At 47.5% G+C, this 27,596-nt stretch overlaps 1 protein-coding gene across 1 annotated transcript; it reads right to left on the bottom strand.

Moving 5' to 3' along the window:
* Nucleotides 1-490: 490 nt before the first annotated feature.
* On the bottom strand, nucleotides 491-27,531 carry DRP2 (dystrophin related protein 2). The gene is made up of 22 exons (XM_007110890.1): nucleotides 27,415-27,531; nucleotides 23,143-23,306; nucleotides 21,404-21,560; nucleotides 19,870-19,990; nucleotides 18,461-18,729; nucleotides 17,947-18,093; nucleotides 17,422-17,500; nucleotides 15,673-15,733; nucleotides 15,297-15,358; nucleotides 13,787-13,861; nucleotides 12,672-12,873; nucleotides 12,364-12,449; nucleotides 10,282-10,439; nucleotides 9,770-9,936; nucleotides 7,572-7,683; nucleotides 6,181-6,317; nucleotides 5,794-5,859; nucleotides 5,465-5,530; nucleotides 4,429-4,572; nucleotides 2,410-2,647; nucleotides 1,129-1,249; nucleotides 491-806 (listed from the first exon to the last, which is right to left on the bottom strand). Exons 1-22 carry the CDS (start codon nucleotides 27,529-27,531, stop codon nucleotides 682-684), a joined length of 2,874 nt encoding a protein of 957 aa, XP_007110952.1. The 3' UTR covers nucleotides 491-681.
* Nucleotides 27,532-27,596: the final 65 nt, after the last annotated feature.

The raw sequence follows: 27,596 nt of genomic DNA, 5'->3' as shown, positions 1-27,596 counted from the left end.
ATATAAGGTGAAAATAGGAACCTGAATGAACTGTTTCCCCCCTTGAGAAAGGTCTGCCAGGGACTGAGGCAGAAGGAACTGAAGATATTCAAGGAGGAAACAGCATCTAGGTAGCATCGGGATGACTAGATCTATGCCTTTGAGCTGAAGTTATATGACACACATTGCCCAGACTATTTCAGGGGCACTTTGAGGGGGGGGCGGGAGTGTCTTCGGTGTCACCTCCCTGTGTTGGGCCAGAGAGTAGGGCTAAGTCCTGTGTGTTCACAGTGCTGGAGCCCTCGGGTCATTAGGCTCCCCCAAATCCATCATTCCATGGAGAATGGAAAGGGGCCAATGGGCACTGCTTCACTCTGCAAGGCAGCTTCTCTGCTCCCCAACTGAATGGCCTCCAAGTGCCATTAGCCTGGGCTGCAACAGAATTGTACTTAAGGGACTGATCTCAAACTTGAAGATTAAAGGGCACATTTCTAAAATCAGAGGAATCATGCCTCTCCCTCCCCCGGCCCTCACACACCCACCTCGCATACCATCGAATCCCTGCTGCTGCCTGGAGCCCAGATAACTCCGGCTGAGGAATGTGGGGCCAGTGGGGACTGGAAAGGTTGGGTGAAGACTGAGGGAAGGCTTTGACCAGAACTGGGAGAGGACCGTGGACTATAGGATGGGGATCTGGTTCCATCAGGAGGCCAGCAGAGTGTTGGTAGTCACATCAGAACTTCGCACACTGGGGAAGGCATGGCGGAGCTTCTCCATAATGTCTTCCAAGCACAGGCTGACATCTTGGCTCTTTGACCCCACATCATCTGAGTTGGAGAAGAAAGATGTGGGAAGAGAACTAGAAATTCCCTTATGAGGCCAAGGGGCCGAGGTAGGATGCTGCCGGCTGAAGGGTGAACCTATAGCATTTGTATCTTCCCGGCACGATGCTTAGGTACATATGAGGTACTAAACATACATTTGTGGAATAAAGAAATGAATGAATCAGTCAATAAGCCAATCATCCCTGACCCTAAGCTCAAAGCCATGAGGAGAAACCAGTCCCAGACCTAGCAGAACCTTAGGCAGGAGACCTGGGGCAAGACAAAGCCATGGAGGAAGAGGTTGGGAGGGGCTGGGGGAACTCACCTGCAGCTTGAGTGTCTGGAGTAGTCTGTCCCTTCTCCTGGGGGTGACTGCCTTCTGACTGCTGCGGAGAGGAAGCCAGGGACGAGCCTGCAGAGCCATTGCCATCCGATTCAGTATGTGGCTAGCAAGAGGTAAGGCATGACTTAAGTGGCTTTGCCTTCCTGACCTTACTTTGACAGACTCCTGAGCTTAGAAAGGTCCTTAGAGACATCATGCCCATCCCTTTGCCCTAGGACTTTAAGAAGCTTTTGGTGGTGCCCCCAAACAGTGGTTTCCCCTTTCAGGAAACTTCTTAGAATATTTAATTACTGAGTACCCTCTTCCTTCAACAACATGTATCAAAGGCTCCCAGTTCTTCTAAGGATGCCATTGCCCCTAAATATCTCTTGCTGTCATTTCAGCTATAATTAAGCTATCTAGAATTCAATTCCCTCTGGAAATGTAGAGTTGCACACCTGATCCTTGGTTCATGACATAATATCATATGTTAAGACCTCCAGGAATTCATCTAGAGTCCATCCCTTGGAGGATCTGGGGAAGAGGCACAGTGTGGTATTACCTGGTATGGATAATGACAATAATTATTCATAAATTATTCATTTATGAAATGTTTATTATAGTCCTGGCATCATGCCAAATTGTTTAAATGCATTATTTCATTTGACGTTCACCACAGTTCCATGAAGTTGGTATATTTTTATCCCTGTTTTACAGATGAGGGAACTGGGGCTTAGTGAGGCTAAGTAACTTTCCTAACATCCCACGGCCACTAATCGGCAGCACTACACTCAAACTCAGGGCTGTCTAACTCCAGAACCACACTACATGCTATACACTACCTCTCAAAGAGGAAAGGGACAAAAAGTAACAAAAATCTTCATAGCAAAAATCTTCCTCTTGCCAAGCATATCCAAACTCAATTCTTTCCAGCAAACATCAAAGTAGCAAAGTCAACGTTTTGGATGATTCTTTGAACTTTTTTCTTTCAATACCAGATTCAAATGGGTTGTGGGGAAGTGAGCCCTCAAAAGCCCTCCCTCTGCCCTAGGCCCCACGGTGGCTTGAGAGTAAACACACAAGGATGGAGTGGAAGCTAGGTACAAGAGAATTGGCCAAGCGATGTGATATAACAGCCCATTCCTCCCCCCAGCTTTCCTGATTGCCAGCCCAGTTCTCTTCAGAAAGTCTTCTAACAGCCACCTCTCAGGAGCAAGGAGCACCTCTCCGCGACCCGTCTGTGCTCGGAGGCTGCTCTGATTCTTCCCCTGGCCCCAGACTCACTTGCAGGAGCAGCTCCCTTAAGCGCTGCAGCTGGGACTCAAGTTGCTTGTTGTGGTCTTCAAGAATCTGCATGCGTGTCTCCAGGCGGCTCTTGTGCTGCCGAAGGATCCGGGCCTCAGCCAGCAGCTCCTCATTGCGGTGGTCCTGTGCCACCTCGGCAGAGCCGTCAGCCAGGGTGGGTGCCTCAGCAGCCTCCTCATGCTGCCACTTCAGGCGCCTCAGCTCCCCCTGGAGAATCCTGCCAAGGATGGAGAAGCCAAGGCCAATGACCTTCACATGGTATTGACTGTCCAGGGCTCAGTGTCCCCTCACTGTGAGCAATCCCTTTGCTCTCCCATCCCCACCCCCACCCCAGCCTCCAAGCCGTGCTTTTTTTTTTTTTTGGTCACAGCATGTGGGATCCTAGTTCCCCGACCAGGGATCAAACCCGTGCCCCCTGCAGTGCTGCAGTGGAAGCGTGGAGTCCCAACCACTGGACTGCCTGGGAAGTCCATCCCAGCCATGCTCTTGCTTGAATGGCCATATCCACTTCCTCTCCAACACATAGGTCATTTACTTTGCCATCCTTAGGCCACAGAGCAGAGAGAGCTGACATTTCATATAACAAATGTCTCAGGGCTTTGATGTGCTGCTTCGGGGATTAATTCTGACCTTAAAATCAGGCAGAAACACAGTCTGCAAATAAATGAGGCATTAGGGCCACTGACTCACCTACTCCATTTTTAGATTTTTAGATTCCAGGGGAAGACATAACATAAACAAAGGATCACCCATCTTTCCTCTTCTCTCTACTCCCCTCCTCTTTGACCCACTTTAAACACCCATGTTGAGTCATCAAGGAAACAGGTTCCAAAGAGATGGTCTCCTTTGGAGGACATTACTTATTTTTTTCTTTTTTGCAACAGAATCACTCTCTTCCTAGTGTTTCCCAGGGCCTCTCCACCACTGCTCTAGTGCAGTGCTTCTCAAACTATCCATAGCAAAAAAACAGGGGGATTGTTCAATCCATCATCGATCAATACATGGTCTGAATGTGCATAGCTAGTACACAGCTCACACCACACATGACTTGCTGCCCAAATTCAACAACACTCAACCTGGCCTATACCCAATTCAATGAAGACAAGCCCACTATGTGCGTGGATATTGTGGCAATGTCAAATTGCTATGAAAATTTCTAAAAGTTTACACTCTATTTATGTGTTTATCTTGTCTTGAACCAGGAACAAATACTTTGCAGATAGGCCCTGTTCTAAGGACTTGCTAATCCAAATACAATCTGTAGGCCTGAGGCATGGGCATCTTTTAGGAGCTGGTTAGAAGTGCAGGAACTACAGCCCCACCCCAGACCTTCAAATCAGAATCTGCATTTCACCAAGCTTCCCAAGTGACTTGTATGCACACTAATGTTTGAGAATTACTTCTCTGGGGGTTATTATTGATTCTACTACACACCCCCAAAGTGTCTTGGATGCTCCTCAGACTCCTGCTGCCCTCCAGGCTTTACAGAGATCAATGCCATCCCCATAATCTTCTTCACCTTCCCTCTTCCAGTCCTCAAATGCTCTATGCAGTATCATCCTCCTCTTATTACTTTCACTAAGTGATAAGGACCTCTTTCCATTTCCAACAACTGAAAGTTCCTTGAGGGCAGAGGCATCATCTCTTCTGTATTCTCTGTGTTTGCATTCTCTCTGCCTGTATCTATTGGGTACTTGGAGATATTTGGGTTGAGTTAAAAGGATTCAAATAATTATTAGGATAGCTAGCTTTTATTGAACACTTCCAATAAGACAGACAGTGGCTAATACATTATATGCCTGATCATTTGATCTTCACAAGTGACCTTAAGAGGTAGGTACTCTTATCATCATCCCCATTTTACAGATGAGGAAATGGAAGATCACAGAATATAAGTAACTTGTTCAAGGCCACATAGCTAAGATGTGGAAATTCAGGACTTGAATTAAGCCATCTGACTCTAGAACCCACGCAGATCTGTGCCATTGCCACACCTACCGGTTCTCATCCTCTAAGTGGGCCAGGATCTTTTCGAGCTCCCCTTTGCTTTCAGTGGCCATGCTGCACGGAGCCTGCTGTCCAAATGCTGGCTCCCGGTCTGTAATGGGGCTGGAGTGCCGCAGCAAGTACTGGTCATCATCTCTGTGTGGGGGTGGGGAGAGGAAAGAGGGGCCCAGGCATTGAACTGAGAAACAGCTCAGGGTGTGAGTTCTCAGCTCCCACCTCAAGCCCCAGGAGACACATGCTGGAGGATTCCCTCTCTAAGGTACATAGAGAGGGAAAAGGCCATGTATTCAGGTTTAAGAGGGATAAAATGTGTTCAAAGGTGGCAGGGCTCATTGTTGGGGGTAGTAGGAGAGAGTGTTTTCAGGATGCCGAGGCTCCTGGGTTCTACTTATAGTGACCTGGGAAACAATGAGCAAATCACTTGCCTTTCTGTGATGTTCCCCCACCCCACCTCCCCTTCGCTTTCCCATCCCCAGGGGAATTGTGGCCTGCCTGAGTCCCAGTCCCAGGGCTGGATTTATCCGTGTAGCCAACAGTTCCTAGGTCCTCTGAGGAGGCCGGGGACCTCCCTAGAGATGAAGGGCCCCTTCTCTGGGCTATAGCACCAAGGAATCTCTCTGGCCACACTTCAGTCAAGTCCCTGGTATCTCCCCAGGGTTGATGTGGCACTAGATGGGACATTGGCATTTTGAGCATAAGATAATGGCTCATTTCTGCAACTTTAGTTGAGGGCATATTCTTCTTCCCTCAGAGTTAGGAATAGAAGGATGGGATCTTGCATCAGAAAGGGACCTTGGCAGATGACAGGGAGGTAGTTCATCCTTCATTACCCTGCTCAGTTGAGAGAGAGCAGACTGCTTCTCTCATTAAATACTGTGCCCAGAAAGCAGACTTCCTTCCTTAGGGTGTCAGGGACCCTATCCACACACACCCCCACCTCCCACTGAAGATATACCCTCCCCAAGTGGTGGTAGAAAGGTCCCAAAGGAGAGCTATTCCTGGAAAATATGCAGCTGTGAAAACTCACATGCTGTCGTCTGGGGACAGGCTGTCATTAAAGAAGGAGCAATTTTGACTTTCCATCTCAGCAAGCCTAGGAAGAAAGAGCAGGAACAGAAGGGAAAACTGTATGTGAAGACTGCTTTCATCTCAAGGACTGTAATCCCACAATAGGATAATCAGGTTTGGTGGGCTGTCCCAATTCCCCCTCCCCCACCCCAAACGTTAGGCCTCGCTGGCTGCTACAAAGCCCACTGTGCATGTCCCCCTGGCCCTGACTTCATTCTCTTTGCCCCAACTGAAAACCCCTTCGCCCTTGGACTCCTTACAATTCCCCTCCCCAAAATCTGGTGGTACCTGCTGGCAAAGTGCTCAATGCGGGAGTGTGTGTCAGCGTGTGGCAACATCGGGGAAGAAGTTGGCCTAGAAGAAAGCAGCAAAGACTCAGAAGACCAAAGACTGGGTAGCTGGGCAGCCTGTCTCCTCACCACCACCCTTCCACACACTGCAACACCACCACCAAATTAGGGAGCTCCCAAGGGCTGATGGGAACAAGATACAGAGACTGGATTCTAGTCTGTTTCTCAGGTCAGATTCCTGGTCAGGCCCCAGCTGAACTGCCCTGTCACTAGTTGGGTTTGCCCTGGAAGACTGCCCTAGCCCATGTGGGACTCAGCCCCTTCACAGCACATCCCTAGGCTCAGTGAGGATGCCTGCAGCCCCTGTTCAGCTACCAGTACTCACGTCTCACTGTAGTCGGCCTCCAGCACTGACTGCACAGGCAGATAACCTCGCTGAGGGTGTTTGCTGAAATAATGCTTTGAGCGGAATTTGTTCTTTAAGGTAGTGGCAAAGTCCCTCATGTTCTCACTGGATGTGGTCTGGGAGGAGACAAGATAGAGGGACTCACCCTAATGGGCTATTCTAGGGAAGTGTGGCCACTCCCCTGGAGCAGGGACCATGACTGGTAGTCCACTCTTGTTCATATTTACCACACCTCGCTCCTAGAAAAAGATCTAGAAGGATACATGCCAAACTGTGAACACTGCTTGCCTCAGGGAAGTTAGACTTGAGGGGTGGGGAACGCACTGAGGAGAAAAGGGGACTTTGTTTTATACTTTAAACACCTCTATATAATTTGAATCTTTTACAATGATCGTATATTTGTTAACTTTTAAATATCTTTTACATAAATTCTAGGGATGTAGAAGATGAGCAGGAGCTAGACAATTATCAGTCTACCATCTCTAGCCAGTGTCCCATGTATGACTTTAATAATGTTTATTTTAAAATGATAATAAAAGAAAAATAAAGGTCAAGGTCACTGCTTCCATTGGGTCACACATGTTTTTGTGTCCACAGAACTTGGAGAAGAGATGACAGCTCAGGGAGATGGATTATGGAGATGGGGAGGTAAGATGGGAGAGAGCAGTGGTGGGAGCTGGGGATACGCTTGGGACTTTGGGAGTATGTGTGGGGAGAGAGAAATAAAGGAGTTTAGGAAGCAGAGTCAGCTCAGGAAGCTAAGCCTGGAGTTCTGAGTCCTGAACATAGCAGAGGAGAAATTCTGTGGCTGGAGTTCAGGGATGCTGGGGTCAGGAGGCTAGGAAGGGCACAGTTTCCAATGAAAGCCCAGTTGATTTGGGGGACCCAGGTAAAGAGCATACCCCCTTTTCACGCAAGAGACTGCGTAATGAATTTGAGCACAAACTTTGGTATTGACTAGAAGGGATGGAAGCAATGACAAGGTAGCAGGTGAAGACCAGGGGACTGAAACAATCCAGGAAGCTAAGCAGGAAAAACTAAATTGAGCAATCGAAGGCTAGTCACCTGTAACTGCCTTGCTGTCTCTATTTTTTCCTGAGACTTCTCTCTGCAGGAGAATAGTGAATGCCTTTTAGATGGCCAAGAATGTCCTGGGCTGCTCCAGCCAGCTACCGCCCCGGTGAGGGTGAGGGAGAAGCTCTGCTAGAAGGACAGCCCTGGATCCCCCAAACTGGTCAATCACCAGGCCTGTTTGGAGGATGCTCCCCAACGGAGAGCAGAATACAGTGAGCTAATGCTGCACAAAATGGATCAAGCACCCAGAAGCTGAGAGCTGCCTGGCCCTCCCACCCGGCCCAGAGGCTCCATACCGGGGTGTAATACTCCATGATGGGATAATGAAGCTTGTTGCCCTTGCTGGCCCTGCCTGTCAGGAAGCAGGTCTGGCAGATGTCCACGTTAAATTGTTTCAGACTCCGGTACCTTGGGGAAAGGAGAGGTGGTAGGAAAGAGGATGCGATACACTATAGTGACCTCCCCCTCCCCCAAACATCCAAATATACACATACATTAAAAGGGGGTGAGGCATGGAACCATAACCTCCTATACGTGGAGCACTTAACCTCCTATGCATAGCAGTGGTATAGAGTCCTCACTAGACGACTAGTCTTACTCCAGAGACCACAAATCTCCATGAAATCACATGCTCAGAATCCCAGGAAGTTCGGGAAGTAGCCCTGTCTCACCATCTTTCTTAAAAGGAAGGGTGGGATAAACAACAAGGTCCTACTGTATAGCAGAGAGAACTATATTCAAATCCTATGATAGGGCTTCCCTGGTGGCGCAGTGGTTGCGCGTCCGCCTGCCGATGCAGGGGAACCGGGTTCGCGCCCCGGTCTGGGAGGATCCCACATGCCGCGGAGCGGCTGGGCCCGTGAGCCGTGGCCGCTGGGCCTGCGCGTCCGGAGCCTGTGCTCCGCAACGGGAGAGGCCGCAGCAGAGGGACGCCCGCATACCACAAATCCTATGATAAACCATAATGGAAAAGAATACAAAAAATGTATATATATATGTATAACTGAATCAATTTTCTGTACAGCAGAAATTAACACAACATTGTAAATCAACTATAGTTCAATGAAAAAAATAAAAAATAAAAGGGAGGGTGGGACGGGGTAAAGAGCTCATTATATCAAATAGCCTTCTAAACAAAGGTGGCCTGAAAGGGTCCAGTTTCACAGGTATGACGACCTTCCTTGGAGAAGGCACACTTTCAATATGAAGACAACTGATTCTATCAGCCGTGGGCAAGTTGGCTAAAAATTATTCCCCAAAGTTATTTATAATAATAACTCTATTAAGACTGAATATAGACTAGCCCTTCAGATCCAATTCCAAAGCCTGATTGGACTGCCCAGACCTAATAGCATAGCATGGTGAAATGTCTAGATTTAGAGCAGTCAGAGGATCTGACATCTTGTCCTGGAGCTACACTAGCCAGCAGTGTGAACTCCACCTCTGTGCCTCATTTGCTTCTAAAAAGCAGGGTGGTTGTAAAGAGAGTATGTGCTAGTGCTTTAAAGTGGTAAAAACAAGCGTTTTATGATGAAAGCCAAATTCAGGATAGCGGCTACTTTGTGGGGACAGGAGGGAAATGTAATCAAGGAAATTTCAAATATATTTTATATATTATATAAAATATGTATATAATATATAAATTTGTAGATATATAAATATATAATATATATAAATATATTGTAAAATATTGTTTGTTTCTTCAGCTTGGTGGTGGGTGCCCACCGTGGGGCGCTGGAGCCTGCTCATACAACCTCACGAGAGCTGGTTGTTAAAATTTCAGGAATTTTCCAAGCCAGTTGTTAAATATAGCCATTATTTAAAAATTAAATTGTATAAACTCACAATTAAGCAAATGGTATTAAAAACAAAGGTAATAAATACTCAAACTCATCACTTCCTAACTACTTCACTATTATCTATGCTCTCGAGGTTGTCTACATCTGTTATACCTGGTGGTGGAAATACTATAAATGGTGTGCAATTGTGCGTCTCTTCCTGACCTCCTATGGGTAGCCTGACACTGGCCACAGTGGGAGTATTTACATCATGGAAATTAGCCAATGCTATATCACGTTTCTCTTTTGCTTTCTAGAGAGTAGCACATTTGCCAGCACACCTTTTGGTGCGTAGGTGTTCTCATATGTCAGGATGCTGGGGCTTCTGGGTTCTACTTAATGCTCCCTGGGAAACAGTGAACAAATTACTTCCCTTTCTGTGCTGTTCTCCCACCCCACCCCCTTTTGCTTCTCTATACATTTCTATAGGTCTGAAGACTTCATAACACAACTAACAGAAAAAAATTTTCATTATTTTTGAGTTTTTTAAAAGTTAAACATTCTGCAGTAGAAAGGATTATAACAGTATAGAACAACATACAATAGATTAGTTGTAATTATATAATTATGTAATGCCCTGTTTTGCAATATATGACTTATATGTAACATGGCCTATTTATTATGAGTATCACTCCAGCAGGTATTGCTTTCCCTACCTGAAGCCTTTGATGGGGCACTGCCTACAGATAGAGCACTTGGTCTGATGCTTCACTTGTTCAGCAATGGTGACCCGATGCAGAACAGCCAGCCACACCATGGACTGGGGCTCCAAGTTGACCCATTCCAGGAACTGTGAAACTTCAATGACTGGCTTCCCAGTGCTCTAGAGAAACAAGAAGCCCAGTAGTGATGTCTGAGGCCCTGCGTCTTGGGCCTAGAATGGCAGCCCTCGGAGGAGGAGGAGAAACAGCAAGACCTGGTTGGATTCTGGGTTAGACTGTTCTCCAGAAGTGTCCACCTTCTACCCTGTCCTAGTTGACCTGGTGCCCTCCCCTCAGGACTCTGACCCTAAAAGCCCAGAGAACCCTCTGCCCTGTTGCTCCAGCCCAACAAACTCCCTTGCATCTGAGTACTTCAGATCAAAAGCCCAGCTCTCAGTCCTCCCTCCCTTCTTCCCACCCTCTGTCCCATCATTCCTCCTTTCCTCCCTCCCCAGTTCCATACTCACAAAACGGAAGCAACTACGGACGCTGGGCTCCACGTTGCTGCCCCCAAAGGCCGCCACTTCCCCCAGCTGACGGGGCACCTGAATGGCCTCATGAAGCAGGACACCAAGGTGGCGTTGGTCACACTGGCTGCCTGAGTTGGCCACTTGGCTGAAGAGGTCTGCTGGCCCCACCGTAAGTCATGGCCAAGCCCGATACAGAAATGGCCAGAGAATGGTGTGAGGAGAAAGAACAGAAAAAGGAGACAGGGAAAGAGCACATTGACTTAGCTAATGACTTTTGAAACTGGAATACCTAAAGGTCCATCCCTGACCTTCTAGAAGTCCAGGAGTTCTAAAAGCAGCATTCCTCTGGGTTCAGAGAGAAAAAAGTGAGTCAGACACAAAGACAGAGGGTGTCAGAAAGAGAAGGGGAGAGAGGGGTGAAGACAGAGAGCAAGCTGTGTGTGAGAGCGGTGCCAGACACAGATATGACACTGCTGGGAAAACAAAGTCTCAAGAAGCAAGATGAAGGGGTGTGGGGTTCAAGGGTGCCTGAATATGAGTTGCAGTCAATCTGCCCTATCCCCTCCTGTTCATGTAGCCCATGTAGTCTGATACTGCAGTAATCTCTCAGTTATCCACACAAATGAAAAGAAACACTGGCATGGATAATCCAAAAAAAGGGGATAAGTCAACACATTTGATCATCTAAGAATTCACTCTAAATCATTGTGGAACAGACTATGGTACATATATATTTGAGCATAGTCTATATCTGCCCTTGTGGGAACTCCCCCGTCCCACCCCAACTTTAGAAAACCTCCTCCAGAGGTTCTTGTCTGTCCATTTCATACCTCACCTAAGGCCCAGAAAAGGAACAAAACCAAAAGGCAGAGGGCCTGGGGTTTATTTATGGATCAATTACTGACTAGCTTGTAAAACCTTGGGTAAGTCATGAACCTCTCTATGCTGCAGTTTCCTACTTATAAACGGAGACTAAATCATCACGGTCCATCCCGTCTCAAAGGAACATTGGGAGAAATAAGTTATATCATAGCTATGAACGTACTTTGAAAAGTCTTCTTCCCTGTAAATCTTTCCTAGATGGCTGTCCTCACTCTTCTGTGATCTGATATAGCACATATACTTTGCCATTCAGATTATTCTAATTAGCACTCTAAAAAATGCTTTCTGTGTACTTCTGTATCCTCTTCTGGACTGTAAACCACTTGAGGCAGGGACCATGTCTAACTGGACCTTATACTCACCACATGCAGCACAGTGGTCAACGCACATTAAACACTTGACACTAATGATGCTGTTGCAGAAAAAATGCAAAATGCTGTACAAATGATGGAGGATGGAGGGGAAAGCAAAGGTACTGTACACCAGAGAGGTTCAAACCTACAGAACTACATGTTGTCCACCTCCCAGATAATGGGGATTATTGCACACCACCCACGTTATCACGTGGGAAGTCTCCAACAGAATGTGTGACGTAGTTTTTTGGTTTTTTTAATTAACGTATAGCTTTTTATTTTATTTCAGATGCCTGTGTTGATGATGCAGGTTCTCAGGAAACCCCCAAAACTATAAATGCCTTTCAAAGCTTTTGACAGTCAGGGTAAATTGAACAATTCTCAGTGATGTATTATATAGTAAAAACCATTCCATTTATAAAAACCAGCACACACCTGCCTAGTAAACAATAAAACTGTCCTCTTCCACATTTGTGTGACGTGGTTTGAGCTTCAGATTGGGAGAGGGCTAAGCCTGATAGGCCAAAGGGAAATGGAACTAGAAAGTCCAGGTCCTGGGTATCCCAGGATCCCAACTGAGATCCCCATCAAGTAATTACACCAGGTCAGAAGAAACCAATGCCCTTGGAGTAACAGTGGGAATAATAACAGGCCTTAGACCCATCTTGGCCTTTGGCTGTTGTGGATTCTTTGCAATAGCTTGGACCAGGAAGCATTACAAGGTAGCCTGAGTAGCCCTCTGCTGAATCATAAGACTGATCTTCTGCTTATCTTAGACTTTTCTTCCTCCCACCACACCTCTCCCTCCACACAACTCTACTCCAAACTTTGGAGTTGTACTCACACTGAAGTTTTTCCTTCACTTCTGTGCCACACAGGCATGCAATGCCAGTCTTAAAGGACAATGCCCGCATCTTTCCACTGCGACCACTAGGTTTAAAAGAAGAGACTGAGAATATGAATATCTGTAAAGGGTTAACATCTTGGCAGTCATGTCCCTCACAGGGTTGATCCCAGCAGGGCTCTGTGCCAGCCATGCCCCAAGTTGAGCTGAGTCCAAGTGCACCAGGGGAGCAATTCCTTCCCACCATGCCCACTCCAGATGTCCCACTGAATTTCACCATGGAGGCTGTCAGGGCTGCAAGCCCTTACCTATCAAAAACATTGAGGAGCCAGTTGAGGCTCATGTCCACACAGAGTGGCACGTTGACCAGGATGCCTCTCTCCTCCTCCAGCCGTTCATATAAGGCAGTCAGGCAGTGAATGACCTCCACCACATCCATTACATGCTCACTGGCCTGCAGATCATGCTCATTGAAGATATCCAGGGCTGTGGTTAGAGTTACCAGGTCCACTGGGAAGGAAAGGAGAGAAGGAGAAAGTATAGCCAAAAGCAGAACCCCAGGGACTAGACAGGAAGATACGGACACCAGTATCACCAAATCTGACTCAATCTCCAGACTAATCATTTGTAAGTATGAAACAAGCTTGCCCTTTGCCAAGACCCTCAACCCAAGTAATGAGAAGGCAGCAGAAGGCCCCCTAAATTAACCCCAAATGTTTCTTGACATCAGTTTCAAGAAGATGGTGGGATCTGAGTAAACTCCCAGGGGTTGAATACCATTTTTTTAACTTTCTTTGTCTTTACACGCACTTCAACTGCCAATAAGTTGGTCTGTGAACCTCATTCTGAAAACCTAGACACTGGTTATGAAGGCTCAGGTATGCCTGGGTAAATGTGGCGTAACTCAGGAGGATTTTTTAACTACCTCCAATGCTGTAATCAGCCTAGCCAGATAACCTGGTCCAGGAAGACTGAATGGACAGTGTCTCAGAGAAAAGACAGAAGGCACATTATATCTGCAGCCATGTTGTCCCCTAACCACTGGCATTCGCTTCAACAGTTCTGCTGCTACATCCAATAACCTCAAGATGGTGAAAGAACACAAGCCTCCAGTGGCTCCAAACCATTTGCTGGATACTTCTTGCCATAAAACACTTGCTTGATTATCCGTTTGGGGAAGGGAAGAAGGGACAAGGAAGAGGATAGCTGTGGGTTAATTTGGAAATAAGTCTGGGTGTTGGGGAAAATAGAAGGGCCCTGGAAAAATCAGGTGTCCACAGCCAGCACATCCCAGCCTTTGGAGAGTCCCCACAAAGCCAATCAACAACACGGGACAGGTGAGATGAAAGTGGGAAACAGTCAACAGATGAGGAAGGGTAGGAGTGGGATGAAGGCTATAAGGGAAGTGTAATGGGAGACTTACGTCGCAGTGCCTTCTGGACTCTGCGTAGCTTCATGGCAGTGCGGTAAGCTGAGAACTTAATGTTGTTCAGATCAGCTGCAGAGAATGGAAAGAGACCCACTCAGATCAGGGAAATGCAAATTAAAACCACAACAAGATACCATGTTACACCTGCCAGATTGGCAAAAAATAAAAGTCTGACAATAGCAAGTGTCAGCAAAGATGTGGATGAATGAGAATTGCTGGTGGAACTGTAAACTGATACAATCACATTGGAAAACAACTTGGTATTACCTAGTAAAATTGAACATTCATATATTCTACGACCCAGCCAGCTATATATCCTAGAGCAGTGATTTTCACGTTTTGTTTGTTTGTTTGACCAAGCAGCACAGTTCTTGTTAGCTCCAAACTAGAAATGACTGAAATGTCCATCAACAGTAGAATGGTTGAGGAAACTGTGGTATATACAATGGAACACTCCACGGCAGTGAAAATGAATGAACTATAGTCACATGCATCAACATGGGTAAAATTTACAACATAATAGTGAGTCTCTCTTGGCAGTCAAAGATAAGGCACATGAGAGTCATATTCGTAGCCTGGATAGTATCTTTCAAAGAAGATCTAGTACACATCTATAAGCATAATTACCTAATGTGATGATAAAATCGTTCAGGGAGAGTATAGAGCTTCCAGTTGAGGGAGGTGCAGAGGGGAAAGGAAAGAAGGCTACTGGAAAAAGCACAAGGACTCACTTCCACCCTCAACTGCTTGTTGAATAGGATTCCCTTCTATTTTTTTTTTAATTTATTTTTTATTGAGGTAACATTGGTTTATAACATTTTGTAACTTTCATGTGAACAACATTTTATTTCTACTGCTGTATACCCTACAAAGTGCTCACCACCAAAACTTAATTTCCATCTGTCACCATATAGTTGAGCCCCTTTACCCATTTCAACATCCCCCTACCCTTTCCTCTCTGGTAACCACTACTCTGTTCTCGGTATTTATGTGTTTGCTTTTGTTTTGTTCATTTATTTTGATTGTCTCTTTTTATATTCCACATATAAATGGAATCATATGGTATTTGTCTTTCTACTCATGCCATTCAGCACAATATCCTCAAGGTCCATCCGTGTTGTCACATGTGGCAAGATTTCATCTTTATATGGCTGAGTGTGTGTGTGTGTGTGTGTGTGTGTGTGTGTGTGTTCCAGCTATCCCACTTCTGGGTATTTATTCAAAGAATATAAAAACACTAATTCAAAAGGATATATGCACTCCTATGTTCATCACAGCACTATTTACAATAGACAAGACATGAAAACAACCTAAGTGCCTGTAGACAGATGAATGAATAAATAGGATATGGCATATATATTTATATATATATATACACACACACACACACACACACACACACACACACACACACGCACACAATGGAATACTACTCCCTTATATTCTTATAGGACAAAGGCAACTGTATAGATCTCCACACTCTACAGGAACCTTGAATTCTTACCTAGGGTTTGGTATAACTCAGTCATCTTGGGATGGTCCCAGCATGTGGTCTGAGCCTGGTGGCTACAAACAAAAGCATCAATAGTGCCAGGGTCTATACCACCCCCAATCCCTCAAACACACATGCACACACCCCTCAGCGATAGGTTGGATGCGAGGAGCAGCAGGATATGAGGGTAAACCCTGAGGATCCCAAAGCACAAGGGTTCACCTTTACCAGGTAGAATCTTGAGCTCTTGAGATAAGTAGGAGGACAAACTGGAGTGGATGGAGGAATCCCAACAGGTAAGGGGTGAGAGGGATAGATAGCAAAAAAGACAGGAAAAGGAGGGGGTGGGCAGGTGACTGACCCATTTCCGATTCAGATGGTCACTCACTTGATATAGTAGGGAACTTTATTGGGTGAAATTGCTCTTTCCCAAGGAACCTGAACAGAGGCTGGTGAGGGAGAAGAGAAAGAGAAAGAAGCTGACCACTAATGCTCTTCAGGCCCCTGGTTACTCCCCTGCTCTATCCTCTCAAAGAAGTAGTCAAGCCCAAAAGGGGATGCCTGACTCTCATTGCCAGCTCTTAACAGCCCCTGAGCATGGGGTAAACACTTTTAAGGACCACACTTCTCTCCCTGACGTTTGGGTGAGGGAAGGAGAAGAGGCTGTCACTGATACCCTCATGTGCCAGAGACATGACAAGGGCATGAACAGGTGGCCTTGGCCACCCTATCTTCTCCCTGAGCTGTCTGCCATTTTATCCATTCTGCAGAAGGCAGCTGGTGTGCTGCTGTGGATATGAAGTGGACCCTACCTTCCTTACGGGGCTCAAAGCCCTTCCCCCAGAAGGTCAAGCTTCTCAGTCCTGTGGGACAATGGGGAATGGGACTGCTCACTCCTCTCTGGTGAGGAACTCTGGAAAAGGATGTCTCTCTCCGCTCTGTGTCTTTAACTTCCGGATGCTCCAGGAGAGGCTCAGTCACCTGGCCAACCTCCTCATTGCAGTTTCCCTAGGTACAAGAGCACTCTGCAGGTATATCTGCATGCCAGTGATTATAATTCAATACTTCTAATCACCATTAACATTGATTAAGTTCCTACTATGTGCCAGATACTCTGCTGAATGCTCTGTGTGCATATCTAATTTTCATATCTGTACATTCCCACTGTCTCCACTGCTGCCACCCTGATCTGGGTCACCTTCATCCCTCATCTAGATTGTTGCAATATGCATCCTAATAGGTCTCCTTCCTCCCACTCTTGCCCCCCCAACACTCTGTTAAAGCATAAGTCGGATCATGTCATCCCTCTGCTCAAATCCCTGCAATGGTGCTCCATTCCATTCAGAAAAAAAAATCCCAAGTTCTTACCATAGCCCTCCAGGCCCTCCGTGCTCTGGCCTCCTTCTCCCATTCTGACCTCTTGCTCTCTCCCCTCGTCACTCACTTCTACACTGGCCTCCTTGCTGTTCCTCAGGAACCCCTGCCTTAAGGTCCTGGAAGTTGTTGTCCCCTCTGCTCTTCCCTAAGCTACCCACGTGGCTCATTCCTTCACCTCCTTGAGGTTTCCACTCAGTTGCCTCCCTCATTAAGTCCAGCACTCCCTAATTCACGTCTTCCCTGCTTTACTTTTTTTCCATAGCACTTGTCACTGATTGACTTTATATATATTTTACTTATTTGTTTATGGTCTGGCTTCCTCCTGTAGAATGTAAGCTCTCCACGTCCAAGGAGTTTTGTCTGTTCTGTTCACTGATGTAGCCCCAGTACCTAGAACAGTACCTGGCCCACAGTAGGCCATCAAGAAATATTGTTGGAACAATGAAGTCATTTAATTCCCATAACTCTACCAGCTATGTAATATTTTCCCTCTTTTTACATATGGGAAAATTGAGGTTCAAAAAGGTTAAGCTATTTTTTTTCAAGCTTGCACAGATATAAAGTCGAGCAGCTGTGACTCAGATCCAGGTCTCTGACTCAAGAGACTGTCCTTTTAACCAATACACTACACTGTTTTATCCTACTGCTTCTTCGATGCCAAGGTACACTGCGCTCCCACCAGGCCCCCAAGGGACAAGAGTAGACCCTCTTGGAAGGTGGCTGAGTTTCTACCAAGTGAAGCCCAGTTTGTCTCACATACAGGAGAGGAAGTGCTGTGACCCAGGCCCAAAGTCCCGGTGGGCATCCTGGAGCTGCTTAAGTCTCTCACCAACTGATACCTATGGAAAGAAGATGCAAGAAGTCAGTGGACTCATTTCAGATATCCAGGGTAGGATTTCCACGTGCCTCTGGCAATCTTTGTGAAATCCCTCAGAGGCTGCCTCTTCTCCAGTTCCAGATCCTCCCACCATTCACCCAAATCCTAGCCTTCCCACGGCACTCCCAGGGGTCAGAGAATAGCATCCCTAATTCCAGGCCACAGTCACCCTTCATCTGCCCCTGTCTACCCTGAGGGGCGGACAGGCCCCTCTCAGACCATTTTAATCACTCCCTGCAGTTTAGAGGTTGAGAAGCCTGTTTCCTGGCCCCAAATTCTCTACAACGCTTTTCCCACATAGATCCCATTTCAATGCCCCTTCATTTCCTTTGGGCCTGGGTAAGTTCCCCCCCAAGCCTAGTTGTACCAAGCCTTTTCCTCATGCCTCACTCCATGCTTCTCTTTTACCTGTAGCTGTTTCCACCGAATGTTGATCTGCTCCAGGGCCCGGGAGTTCTCCATTGACAAGTGCACATCAGAAATGGCAAGTTGATGGGCCAGATCATTCACCAACTTCACTCCATCTTTCACGGGGAAGAATTCTTCTTTGAATAGCTATAGAACCAAAACCCAATGCCACAGTAGGTAGGAAATAGGAAAGAGGAACCATTAGTCATTTTGTTTTAATAGCGCAACCTCCGTGCTTGCCTATTAGGGCAACCAGACTAAGGTGTGTGTGTGTGGGGGGCATTGTCCTTATCCTCTTCCTTTTCTACTCTCAGGAGACACCAGGGAAAGAGAAGACAGTAGAAGGACAGAGGAGACCTCAGCTAAACCAGACCCTAAATCTAGCACAGAAACTGGGAGAGACTCTATTAAGTCCAGGGCAACAATGGAGCCTCAGCAGCAAGAACACTGTCAGGGTCTGGGAGGAACGTCTGGTCCCGGGGTGGACTGTAGCCAGGGGAGGGGGCCTGCATACCTTAAGAGCCTGGATGTGCTCAGGAAGTGAATCAATGAAGAGATCCCCAATGGGCTCCCAAGTGGCTCGGACTCCCTCGGCCTGAGTCAGAGTCGCGCTTAATTCCTCCATTGCCCCTTGGATCTCCAACAGCTGCTCCAGAGTGCGCTCAATGTGGCGGTGCTGGTCCACGCAGCGGGCTGTCAGCTTCTCCCATAGTTCACTGGCCACCGTTGCCTGCTTCCACACAAAGCGGCTAAGATTCTGGATCCGCTGTCTAGGAGAGGTATCTGCAAGGGCAGGCACGAAGTCAGGTCAGGCCAGCCAGGCAAGGATAGCCCATGGAAAGACAGAGACAGATAGCCCTTTGTAAAATGTGTGTGTGTGTGTGTGTGTGTGTGTGTGCATGTACGTGTGTATATATATTCATACACACAAATACATTTTTTTCACAGTTGAGCTCCTTTGAAGATTCAGCTTTTTAAAAAATTAAAATTTTTATTTTGAGTTTGTTGTAGATTCACATGCAATTATAAGAAATAATACAGAGGGACTTCCTTGGTGACACAGTGGTTAAGAATCCGCCTGCCAATGCAGGGGACATGGGTTTGATCCCTGGTGCAGGAAGATCCCACATGCCACGGAGCAACTAAGCCCGTGTGCCACAACTACTGAGCCTGCACTCTAGAGCCCGTGCGACACTACTGAAGCCCACGTGCCTAGAGCCCGTGCACCGCAACGAAGAGTAGCCCCTGCTCGCCGCAGCTAGAGAAAGTCTGCACGCAGCAACAAAGGCCAAAAATAACCAATCTCAGAGGGTTGAAGCCTCTTTCTGGAGAAGAGGACGTGCTGGGCCACCACCCAGACCTGAGCACCACGGATCCCACCCTGCTGCCTTATTTAAACCTAGACCTACAGTGACCAGCTCTATTGATGAAAGAGGGCCAGAACTCACCAGGGTCAAAATTAAAGAGCCACAATCAGTTTTCTTTTCAAATGCAATCACCAAACCTTTTAGATTTTTTTGAAAGGTTTTTTTTATTTTCTGGTTGATTATAGCAGTGCCACATGCCTCTCTATGCTGTAATAAAGCAGTATGCTTTTAAAGGACATACTACTACTTTTACTTACTGAGTTAGTTTAATGCATTTGAGTCTTTTTTTTTTTCTTTTTCATGCCTTATTAAATGGCCACACATGATGCTCCAGAGAGCCACATACAGCTTTAGGCCACACACTCATCTCCCCTGCTCCGGGTTCTGTTCTCTTTGCTTTTTCTTATAGTGTGAATCTGGCTTCTTCCCAACTTTGGACTCCCAGGAGAAAATTATCCTCCTAGGTAACAGTTGAGAAAATGAGTTTGGGGAGGGTAGGAAGGTGTTTAATGGTTCACAGCTCAAGAAGAAGATGAAAGAGAGGAAGATCACCCACCTTTGCTCTCAGAGCGAGGCTCCTCTAATTCATCAAATGGGTGCTGGGACAGGAAGGCCTGAGCTGACTCCAACACAGAGTAGATATAGGGGCCCCGAGACTTGACATCTTCCATAAAGGCCTGTGAAGTTAGCAACATGGTCAATGAGGAAGGAAAGTCTTTCAATTGCTTTGAAATCCATCCTGCAATCGACAATCATCCTTCTCCTCAGTGCAGCTTGATCCTTTGGTGTTATCCTGTATCTTTGAGCTACTCAGACTAAAGAGGAGCAGTCTTCTCCTTAGGCAGAAGAATAACTCTGACACTGGAAGGTCTATTTACTCTGAAATGGGTCTGTCTATGCCACAGGGTAGAGTGAAATGTGGGGATTTGGTTCTGGGAAACTTTGTTCTCTGGAAGACTCAGAAAGTCCTCTGTGAGGGGTTTAGAGAAATCAAAGCCAGGATGGGCAAGATTTATATTACAATTTTAATTAGTTTTTTTGTTGAAATATACACTAATAAGAGTATACAAATCAAAAGTGTACAGCTCAATGAATTTCCATAAAGTGATTCAATCTCTGTAACCAGTACTGAGATAAAGAAACAGAACTCCACCAGCATCCTGGAAGGCTCCCTCATGAACCCTTCTGGTCACTCTCCCATTCCCTCCTCCCCCAAGGTAACCACTATCCTGACTTGTAGCACCACCGATTAATTTTGCCCATTTTTGAACTTTATATAAATGGAATCATACAGTGTGTGCTCTTGTTTGTATTTGGCTCTTTTTTCACTCAGCATATTGTCTTTAAGATGCATCCACGCTGTGGCACACATTTATAGTTTATTTTCTTGTTGTTTGGTATTCCGTTCTGTATTCATCTTTTAAATTGAGATATAAATGATATATAACATTGCATAAGTTTAAGGTGCACAATATACTGATTTCAAACATTTATGTAATATGATTACCATTAGCTAACACCTCTGTCACATCACATAATTATCATTCCTTCTGGTGCATTCTGGATTCATTTTAAGAAGCATGTTGTTATTTTCTGATTATAGAGGTAATATATGTCACAGAAATCTTAGAAATCTCAGAAAAGTATGAAGAAGAAAATTTAAAAGAACTCTGATTTCATCACTTGGATTTAACCATTGTGAAGATTTTGATACAGTTCCTTCTTCTGTTTGTATACATGTGTATACATACATACATATCTATATCGATTTTTATACAGTTGAGATCCACCTGTATATACTTTTTATACTGTGTTTTTTCACTTAATATTATATTATGTTCATTTTCCCATGTCCCCATTACAAATCAGGGCAGAATTTTAAGGGAGGTCAATATTTGATGGGAAGAATAGAGGGGAAAGATTTGACTTATTCTCTGGAGTACTATGCACAGACCAGTAGGACTGTACACAGCTTCCTGTGACTTTAAGCATCTAAGCAGAGACTGGGCATCCATCAGTCAGGGCGTTGCAAAAGAGATTCCTTCCCGATGGAGAGGCTACACACCACGGCCTCTGTAACTCTAACCTACCGCGTGCGTCTCCTTCTCCTGTTGCACCAGGGCCACATCCCCTTGTAGGGGCAGCTGAGCTGACAATTCCTCATCCTTTTGGCTGAGCCAGTCAATAATCTCTTGGAGAGGGAGCTGAAGCTTTCCACTGTGATCTGAGAAGGCCTCTAGGCGGGCGCTGCACACAATGGTAAGACCAGTGATTTTCAATCCTCTTGTTAAGTTGCAAAACATTTTCCCCCAACAAATACATATGTGGAACCTTAATATATAAACAGATGAAAGAGGTGCTGCTCTGGTCGAAGTGGGAGGAGGCCCAGAGCCCTCCCTCTGACCCACCCACAAAGGCTCCCAAGGCACCTCCAGAGGGAGTACGGTACCAAAACACTTGGCAGACGTCAGTTAATTCAGTTGAGTGTCCAGCATCATGCTGGGAAGGGTAGCGAACTGAGCAAGGCCATTAGAGGTGACAGCTGTCTGGTTGCCCTCTTGTCCTAGAGGACCTCAAGTCATGCCAAGCTGCTCATCCTCAGAGGCTTCTTGGAGGCTGCCTTCTGAGTAGAAGTGGATGCAGTAGGTGGAAAGGGCGCGTCAGGTGGCTGAGTTTGGGCACGCACGTGTGAGAGGCTGCATACAAATACAAGCAGCCCAGGGGTCCCAAAGGACGAGGACAACATAGGCTAGAAGTTTGACATATGGAAGGAGGAAAATGGGTACCACATAATCACCTCTGCTTGCCTTCCCCAAGCAAATGGGCCATGAGCTGAGGTCCAAGTGGTAGGAAGCCAGAGGCCAGCCCAGGCTGTGTGCATCCATCGAGCCCATTCCCCTCAGCGGACATTGCTAACTAGTCATTGCGTCCCTACTACCTGTGCCAAGCCTTTTACCTACATTTTTGCTTCCACTAATTCTCAGAGCAACCTCGTGAGGTAGGCACTGCTATTACCCAGAGAGGTTAAGTAATTTGTCCAAGGTCACACAGTTAAGTCACTGGTACAGTGATGATTTGAACTCAGGTTTGTCTGATTCCAGAGCCTGCATTCTTTCAACTTCTCCACACTCTTCATCCCCGCCAGAACCCACCAGAAGCCAGGAGCTTGGTCTTTGATGATAGGGAGTAGAGAGGAAAAGTGTGGGGGGGGGTGGGGGCAGCAGGGGTTCTAGAGAAGGGTAGAGGAGAGAGGAACAACTGATACAGAAATTGCCTTCAGGCTCTTACTGATTCGCCATTAGTTTGGGGAGGCATGGGTGGGTGATAAGCAATAGACAGGAATAGAGGGATAAAAAGATGGGAAAGAGAGTAGATGAGATCTACCAAGATGGAGGGCAGTTATGAGAGGAAGAGGGGGAGGCAGTAATCATATCCTCCATTTATACATCAGCACTTTTAAGTTCAGAAAGCATTTTCATATCTTATTTGAGTCCTCACAACAACACTGGGAGATAGTTAGGACATCTATTATTCTTCTACTCATTTTTTTTCCTTAAAAAAATCCAAACAAGTGGAAACTAAAATTCAGAGATTACTCAAACCAATTATGCAAGGTGACACAACTATTCAAGATGGAGGTTCAAATCCAAGTCTCCTGACTTCTGACCCAGTGTTCTTCCCCCAGTGCCAGAGAAGGAAAAGGAGGAGAAACAGAGGGTGAGGCTGATGAGAAGGCTGAGAAGAGGATGATGAGCTACAGCAGCAAGAGGAGCCCAACACCATCCCAGACAACTCCCTAAAGCCCCTGTTTCGAGGGGCCAGGCCTTACCGGAGGCTGTGCGACTTCTTTTTTATTTCATTCCAACACAGATTCATGGCTGGTGGTTCCAGGGGTCCAGCGGCACCAACAGACCCGTTGAATAGCTTTGGGCTTAGGTAGGGCACCCCAGCACCATTGTGAGGAGGCGCAGGGGTGGTGGCAGCAGCTCTAACCTGGACAGAAATACAGACACCTCTGTGATCCCTGGAGTGTGCCACACGCTGGTCTGCACCAAGCCAAGCATGGGACAAGTGTGAACAGAGGGAGAGAAGTTCTGGTTCTGGGGTGTGTTCAGGGGTGGGGGGGTAAGAGAAATGATGACTCCGTGGCTCTGTTCATGGCAAGGTCCTCTCTTGGTACAGGTTGGTCACTTTTAACTGCTGACTCCTATCATTATCACTCTTATTATTGCAAATTTTGCCAGGACTACTGCCCAGATGGGACCCTGGAAGTATTTGTGTTAGGCAAGAGCTGCTCAGAATTGCCCAAACACAGGAAACCATGGCATTCAAGGTGAGCTGCAGCTCTTACTTCAGTGTCCCACAGTTTAGCCAAACTTCTAGAAAAGAAAGCTGAAGGGCTGTCCCACAAAGTTCCAGAGAGAGAGAAAGAGAGAGAGCAGCCAGAGAGAGCCATCAGTAGTAGATGTCCTACTTCCAAGTGAATCTAGGCCTTTGGTGCCCCCTCCTCCTCTTCCCCACTCGCATTTCCCGCCACAGTCAGGAAGGCTGGAAAGAGTCCTAAAGAGCACTGTTCATCTTCCATGGGTTGAGAAAGGGCTAAAGCAGCATTTTGGGTCCTTATCTCCAAATGACTCTGACCAGAGTCGACAGCTAAGAGGACCAGCCGTGGAGCCTGCCAAAGTCTCACCTTGGGCCGTCAAGTTCCGAGCCCGTCACTTGCTCACCCTGTAGGGTATTGTAGGGTTTGGGGGAGTGTGGGTTGTGCCCAGTAGCCCTTCAGGAGTTAGCTACCTTCAACGCAGTGCCAGACCTGCGCAGCCAGGGGCAGAAGGGGGTGGAGAGCAGGGGAGTGTGGAGAGGAAATATCAGCCTCGGGAAACCCACCTGCCTGCCTGCCTGTCTACCTCCTCACCTTCTGTGGAAAGCACACGGTCCTGGTGGCTGAACCTCCTCTTGTCTCCCCTTGGCCCCAAACCATACCTCCTCCCCACACAAGACTCTCGGGAAGTTGGGAAACCAATCATCCCATTCAAACCACAGCTCGAAGTGCTTAACACATAGTAGGTGCTTAATAAATATCTGTTGATAAAATTAATGATGCCCAATCTATAGAATAAAAAATATTCAAGATTTTAACAAGAACCCACAGCTCGCAGCCACACACAGAAGGAGAAGCGGGAGAGCAGCCAGGCTCTGGGGCAAAGCTCTGAGTTCAGTTGCCTCGCGTCCCCGGGAGCGGACCCTACCTGTGCCGCCTGGGGACCCAGTTGCAGGATTGGACAGCTCCATGATGATCCCTCCACACAAATCTGGACCCAGTGCCTGGTGAGCTAAAAGCAGAGTCCCGACAGGCTCTGAGCAGGCTCCCTCAGGGAGGGTGGGCAAAGCTGAGCCAGGCCAGGAGGCGGGATCTGTCACCCTGTTTGTTTACTGACCCCCCAGGAATCCAGAGGGGGCGGCTATGTCAGGACTCCAGACGGTGAATCAGGGCTTTGTCCCTGGGGAATTCCGGCTCACTCCCAACTGGGCCCGCCACACCGGGGCCAGGAGGGCCCTCCCAGACTGGCAAGGATGGTGAGAGTGGGACTGAGCATTCCATGGTGCTGAGGAGGGGCACGAAGAGGGGAGCTTCTGTTGATTTATGTTCCCTTTCCCTGGAAGACACAAAGGACTCACTCTGCCTCCACCCCCACCCCCTGAGGTGAAGGAAAGGATCAGACTGCTTTGGTGACAAACCTCTGGTAAGCAATTTCCCCAAGGTCTGGAAGGACGATGAGCTTGGTGATAAGCCTTGTCCTTGACTAAGTAAGCGTCCTCAGAGGCAGTGAGAGATGTGTGTGGCACACCTGGGGACAGAGCTGTGGTTGGGAAGGTGGACAGCAGAAGACTGACCCAAGCCCACAGTGAAAATGAGAGAAGAGGGAGAGTCTTGTCCCCACAGACCTCCCCCTGCACTCTAAGGCCAGGGGGAGATGGATGGTCAATGGGCATCGCCCCCTGGACTTTTGCAGGGTGGGGAGAGGGCATGAGGGAACCCAGAAACTCCATGCAGGGATCCAGTGCCAGGGAGGCTCCTGTGCCCTGCCTGTACTGTCCTAGGTCCCTGGCCTGAGGGGCAGGGCCCCTTCTGGAGGTGGCCACTCTTCTCCTTTGCCAGCAGACTTGGCTGCAGAAAGGTTAACATTCCCAAGCTGGGCCCCCACCCCTCAGCACTGAGGCAAAACACTTCATTTTGACCAAAAAGGGTTCTGTTCCAATCCTCATTTATCTCCCACAGAGTCTTCTGGGCTTTCCACAGTTCCACATTGTTTCCATGCTGAGGCCCACCTACAGGAATAGTTAGAGCAGCTGCCTGACCCTTTCTGGGGCTACAGGGTAGAGCCTTGCGGTGTGGATGGGGGATGGCAGGGGACAGCAGGCCAAGAGCAGGGAGTGGCTCTAGTTCTGGGTCGCAGCTTGGCTTATGCTGGGATAATTGGTCCCATGCCAGTCTCACAGAGTCCCCCAGACTGGGAATGCCCCAGAGTTAGAAATGTCCTCTTGTGATCCAGCCACAACCTAGTTGTCTGGTTCTGATGGAAGCGCCCACGATGAGCTGGGCTCCACCCATGTTAGCCTTTCATTCCCTCCAGCCTTCTTCTCAGTTTCCTATGTCCGCATCTGGCTCCTTTACTATGCTCCATCACCCTGTTCTCCCCTCCGAGTTCCCCCTAATAATCACAAGTCCCCTGGGGCAGAGCCAGGCACACAATAGGCAAATAATGAATAATCATAGTTTTCTTTCCCTATCAATAGCCTTCTACTTCTGGCTTTTGTGGCCAAGATGTTTGCTTCTCACTCCCCACTCCCCATAGGGCTCTCTCCTTATCTCTTGAAACTTTAAGACAAAATCAGAGCCATAGAAAAGGAAGAGAAGAAACTAGACAGTGACCGAGGAGAGGGCTTGGTCTCACCATTCTCTGTCACAAAATGAAGCCCTCAGGTCCCGTTGCCAGGTGGAGAAGTTTGGAGGGGGTGGGCAATGAGCAGGGCAAGCCTTATGGAAGGACCCATGCTTCTCAATCCCTCAACCCTCTGAAAGTCCCAGTCTGGGGAAGGGGTAGGTGCACAGGGGGACTCTCAGTTGACACTGACTTTGAGAATATGTTACAAGCAGCAAATTCTCTCTGGCTAGACATGTGCAAACAGCTTGGGAGGACCTGGGTCTTATGCCTCTCTGGACCTTGATTTTCCCTCATTATTCTCCCCCAAATGGGCTCCCCAGCACCTACATTCTCCATCCATGCCACCTGTCCATCCGTGTCGCTCTCTTCCTCCTCCCTGTATATTCAGCTGCTGCTTGCAGCTGAATAGTGACTCAGCGCCGCAGCCCATCTGTCTAAGAAACAGTACTTTCACACACTCCCGTGGCCTCTGGACCCCAAAGCATTGTAGGGCAAGCCAAAGTATGCTGATACTTCTCCGTTGTCTAGTCAGCTTTCCCTTGGACCTCCCTCATTGTCAGGAAAGGGTGGCTGCCCTCTTGGGATTACTGCCTCTCACACATACTCTGACCACCTAGAACATATGCAGGTGGTCACACGCAGCACCACCACTCCACTTCTACAGGAGGAGAGAGACAGAAGAGGCCAGTATGAAATGCAGGGGAGCCTTAGTGGGCTTAACCCACTGCGAGTAAGACTAGGGACTTGAGAAGAAGAGCCAGTGGAAGGAGAGGGAATATTCTGCAGGTGTGGAATATGAGGTAAGCCACAGAGAGGTCAAGACAAAGGAAGGTCCTGTCTTGTCCTTGGCTATACCCTGAAGGATCATGCTTTTCTGGGACCTCCCTTGGGAGGTAAACATAAAACCAGCCCCCTCAGCCATTGTGGGCCCTTTGGCTTGTCCAGCTCAACACACTTCCTTTGCCCCATGCACCCCCATAAAAGTCCTCATGAGTGACAAGGATGGGCCAAAGGAGGCCCCGTGCTGTCCAAGAGGTTTCATGTATATGGACAGTATCCCTGAGCCTTAGGAAGCATGGATACCCACAAGATCACACACACATCCTGTGTCCACCCTGTCTCCACAGGTCTTTCTTTTGCTCTCGGCCTCTTACCTGAGGCTGGGGGCAGGTGCTTCGGAGGCTGCTGCTGTGATGGAAGTGGTCAGCTGCCCACCACTCATGACATCGTGGGAGGGTGTAAGGGCATCCCTGCATGACCATAGGTTGCATCAGAACTGAGGCTCATGGGGGGGTGAGGATAAGCAGTGCACCAACTGTTGAGCATAAGCACCTGG

Source organism: Physeter macrocephalus, chromosome 21, assembly GCF_002837175.3.
Source record: "Physeter macrocephalus isolate SW-GA chromosome 21, ASM283717v5, whole genome shotgun sequence".
NCBI classification, from domain to species: Eukaryota; Metazoa; Chordata; class Mammalia; order Artiodactyla; family Physeteridae; genus Physeter; species Physeter macrocephalus.
Note: the sequence above shows the minus strand (reverse complement) of the source record. Positions and strands in the feature narration are given on the sequence as shown.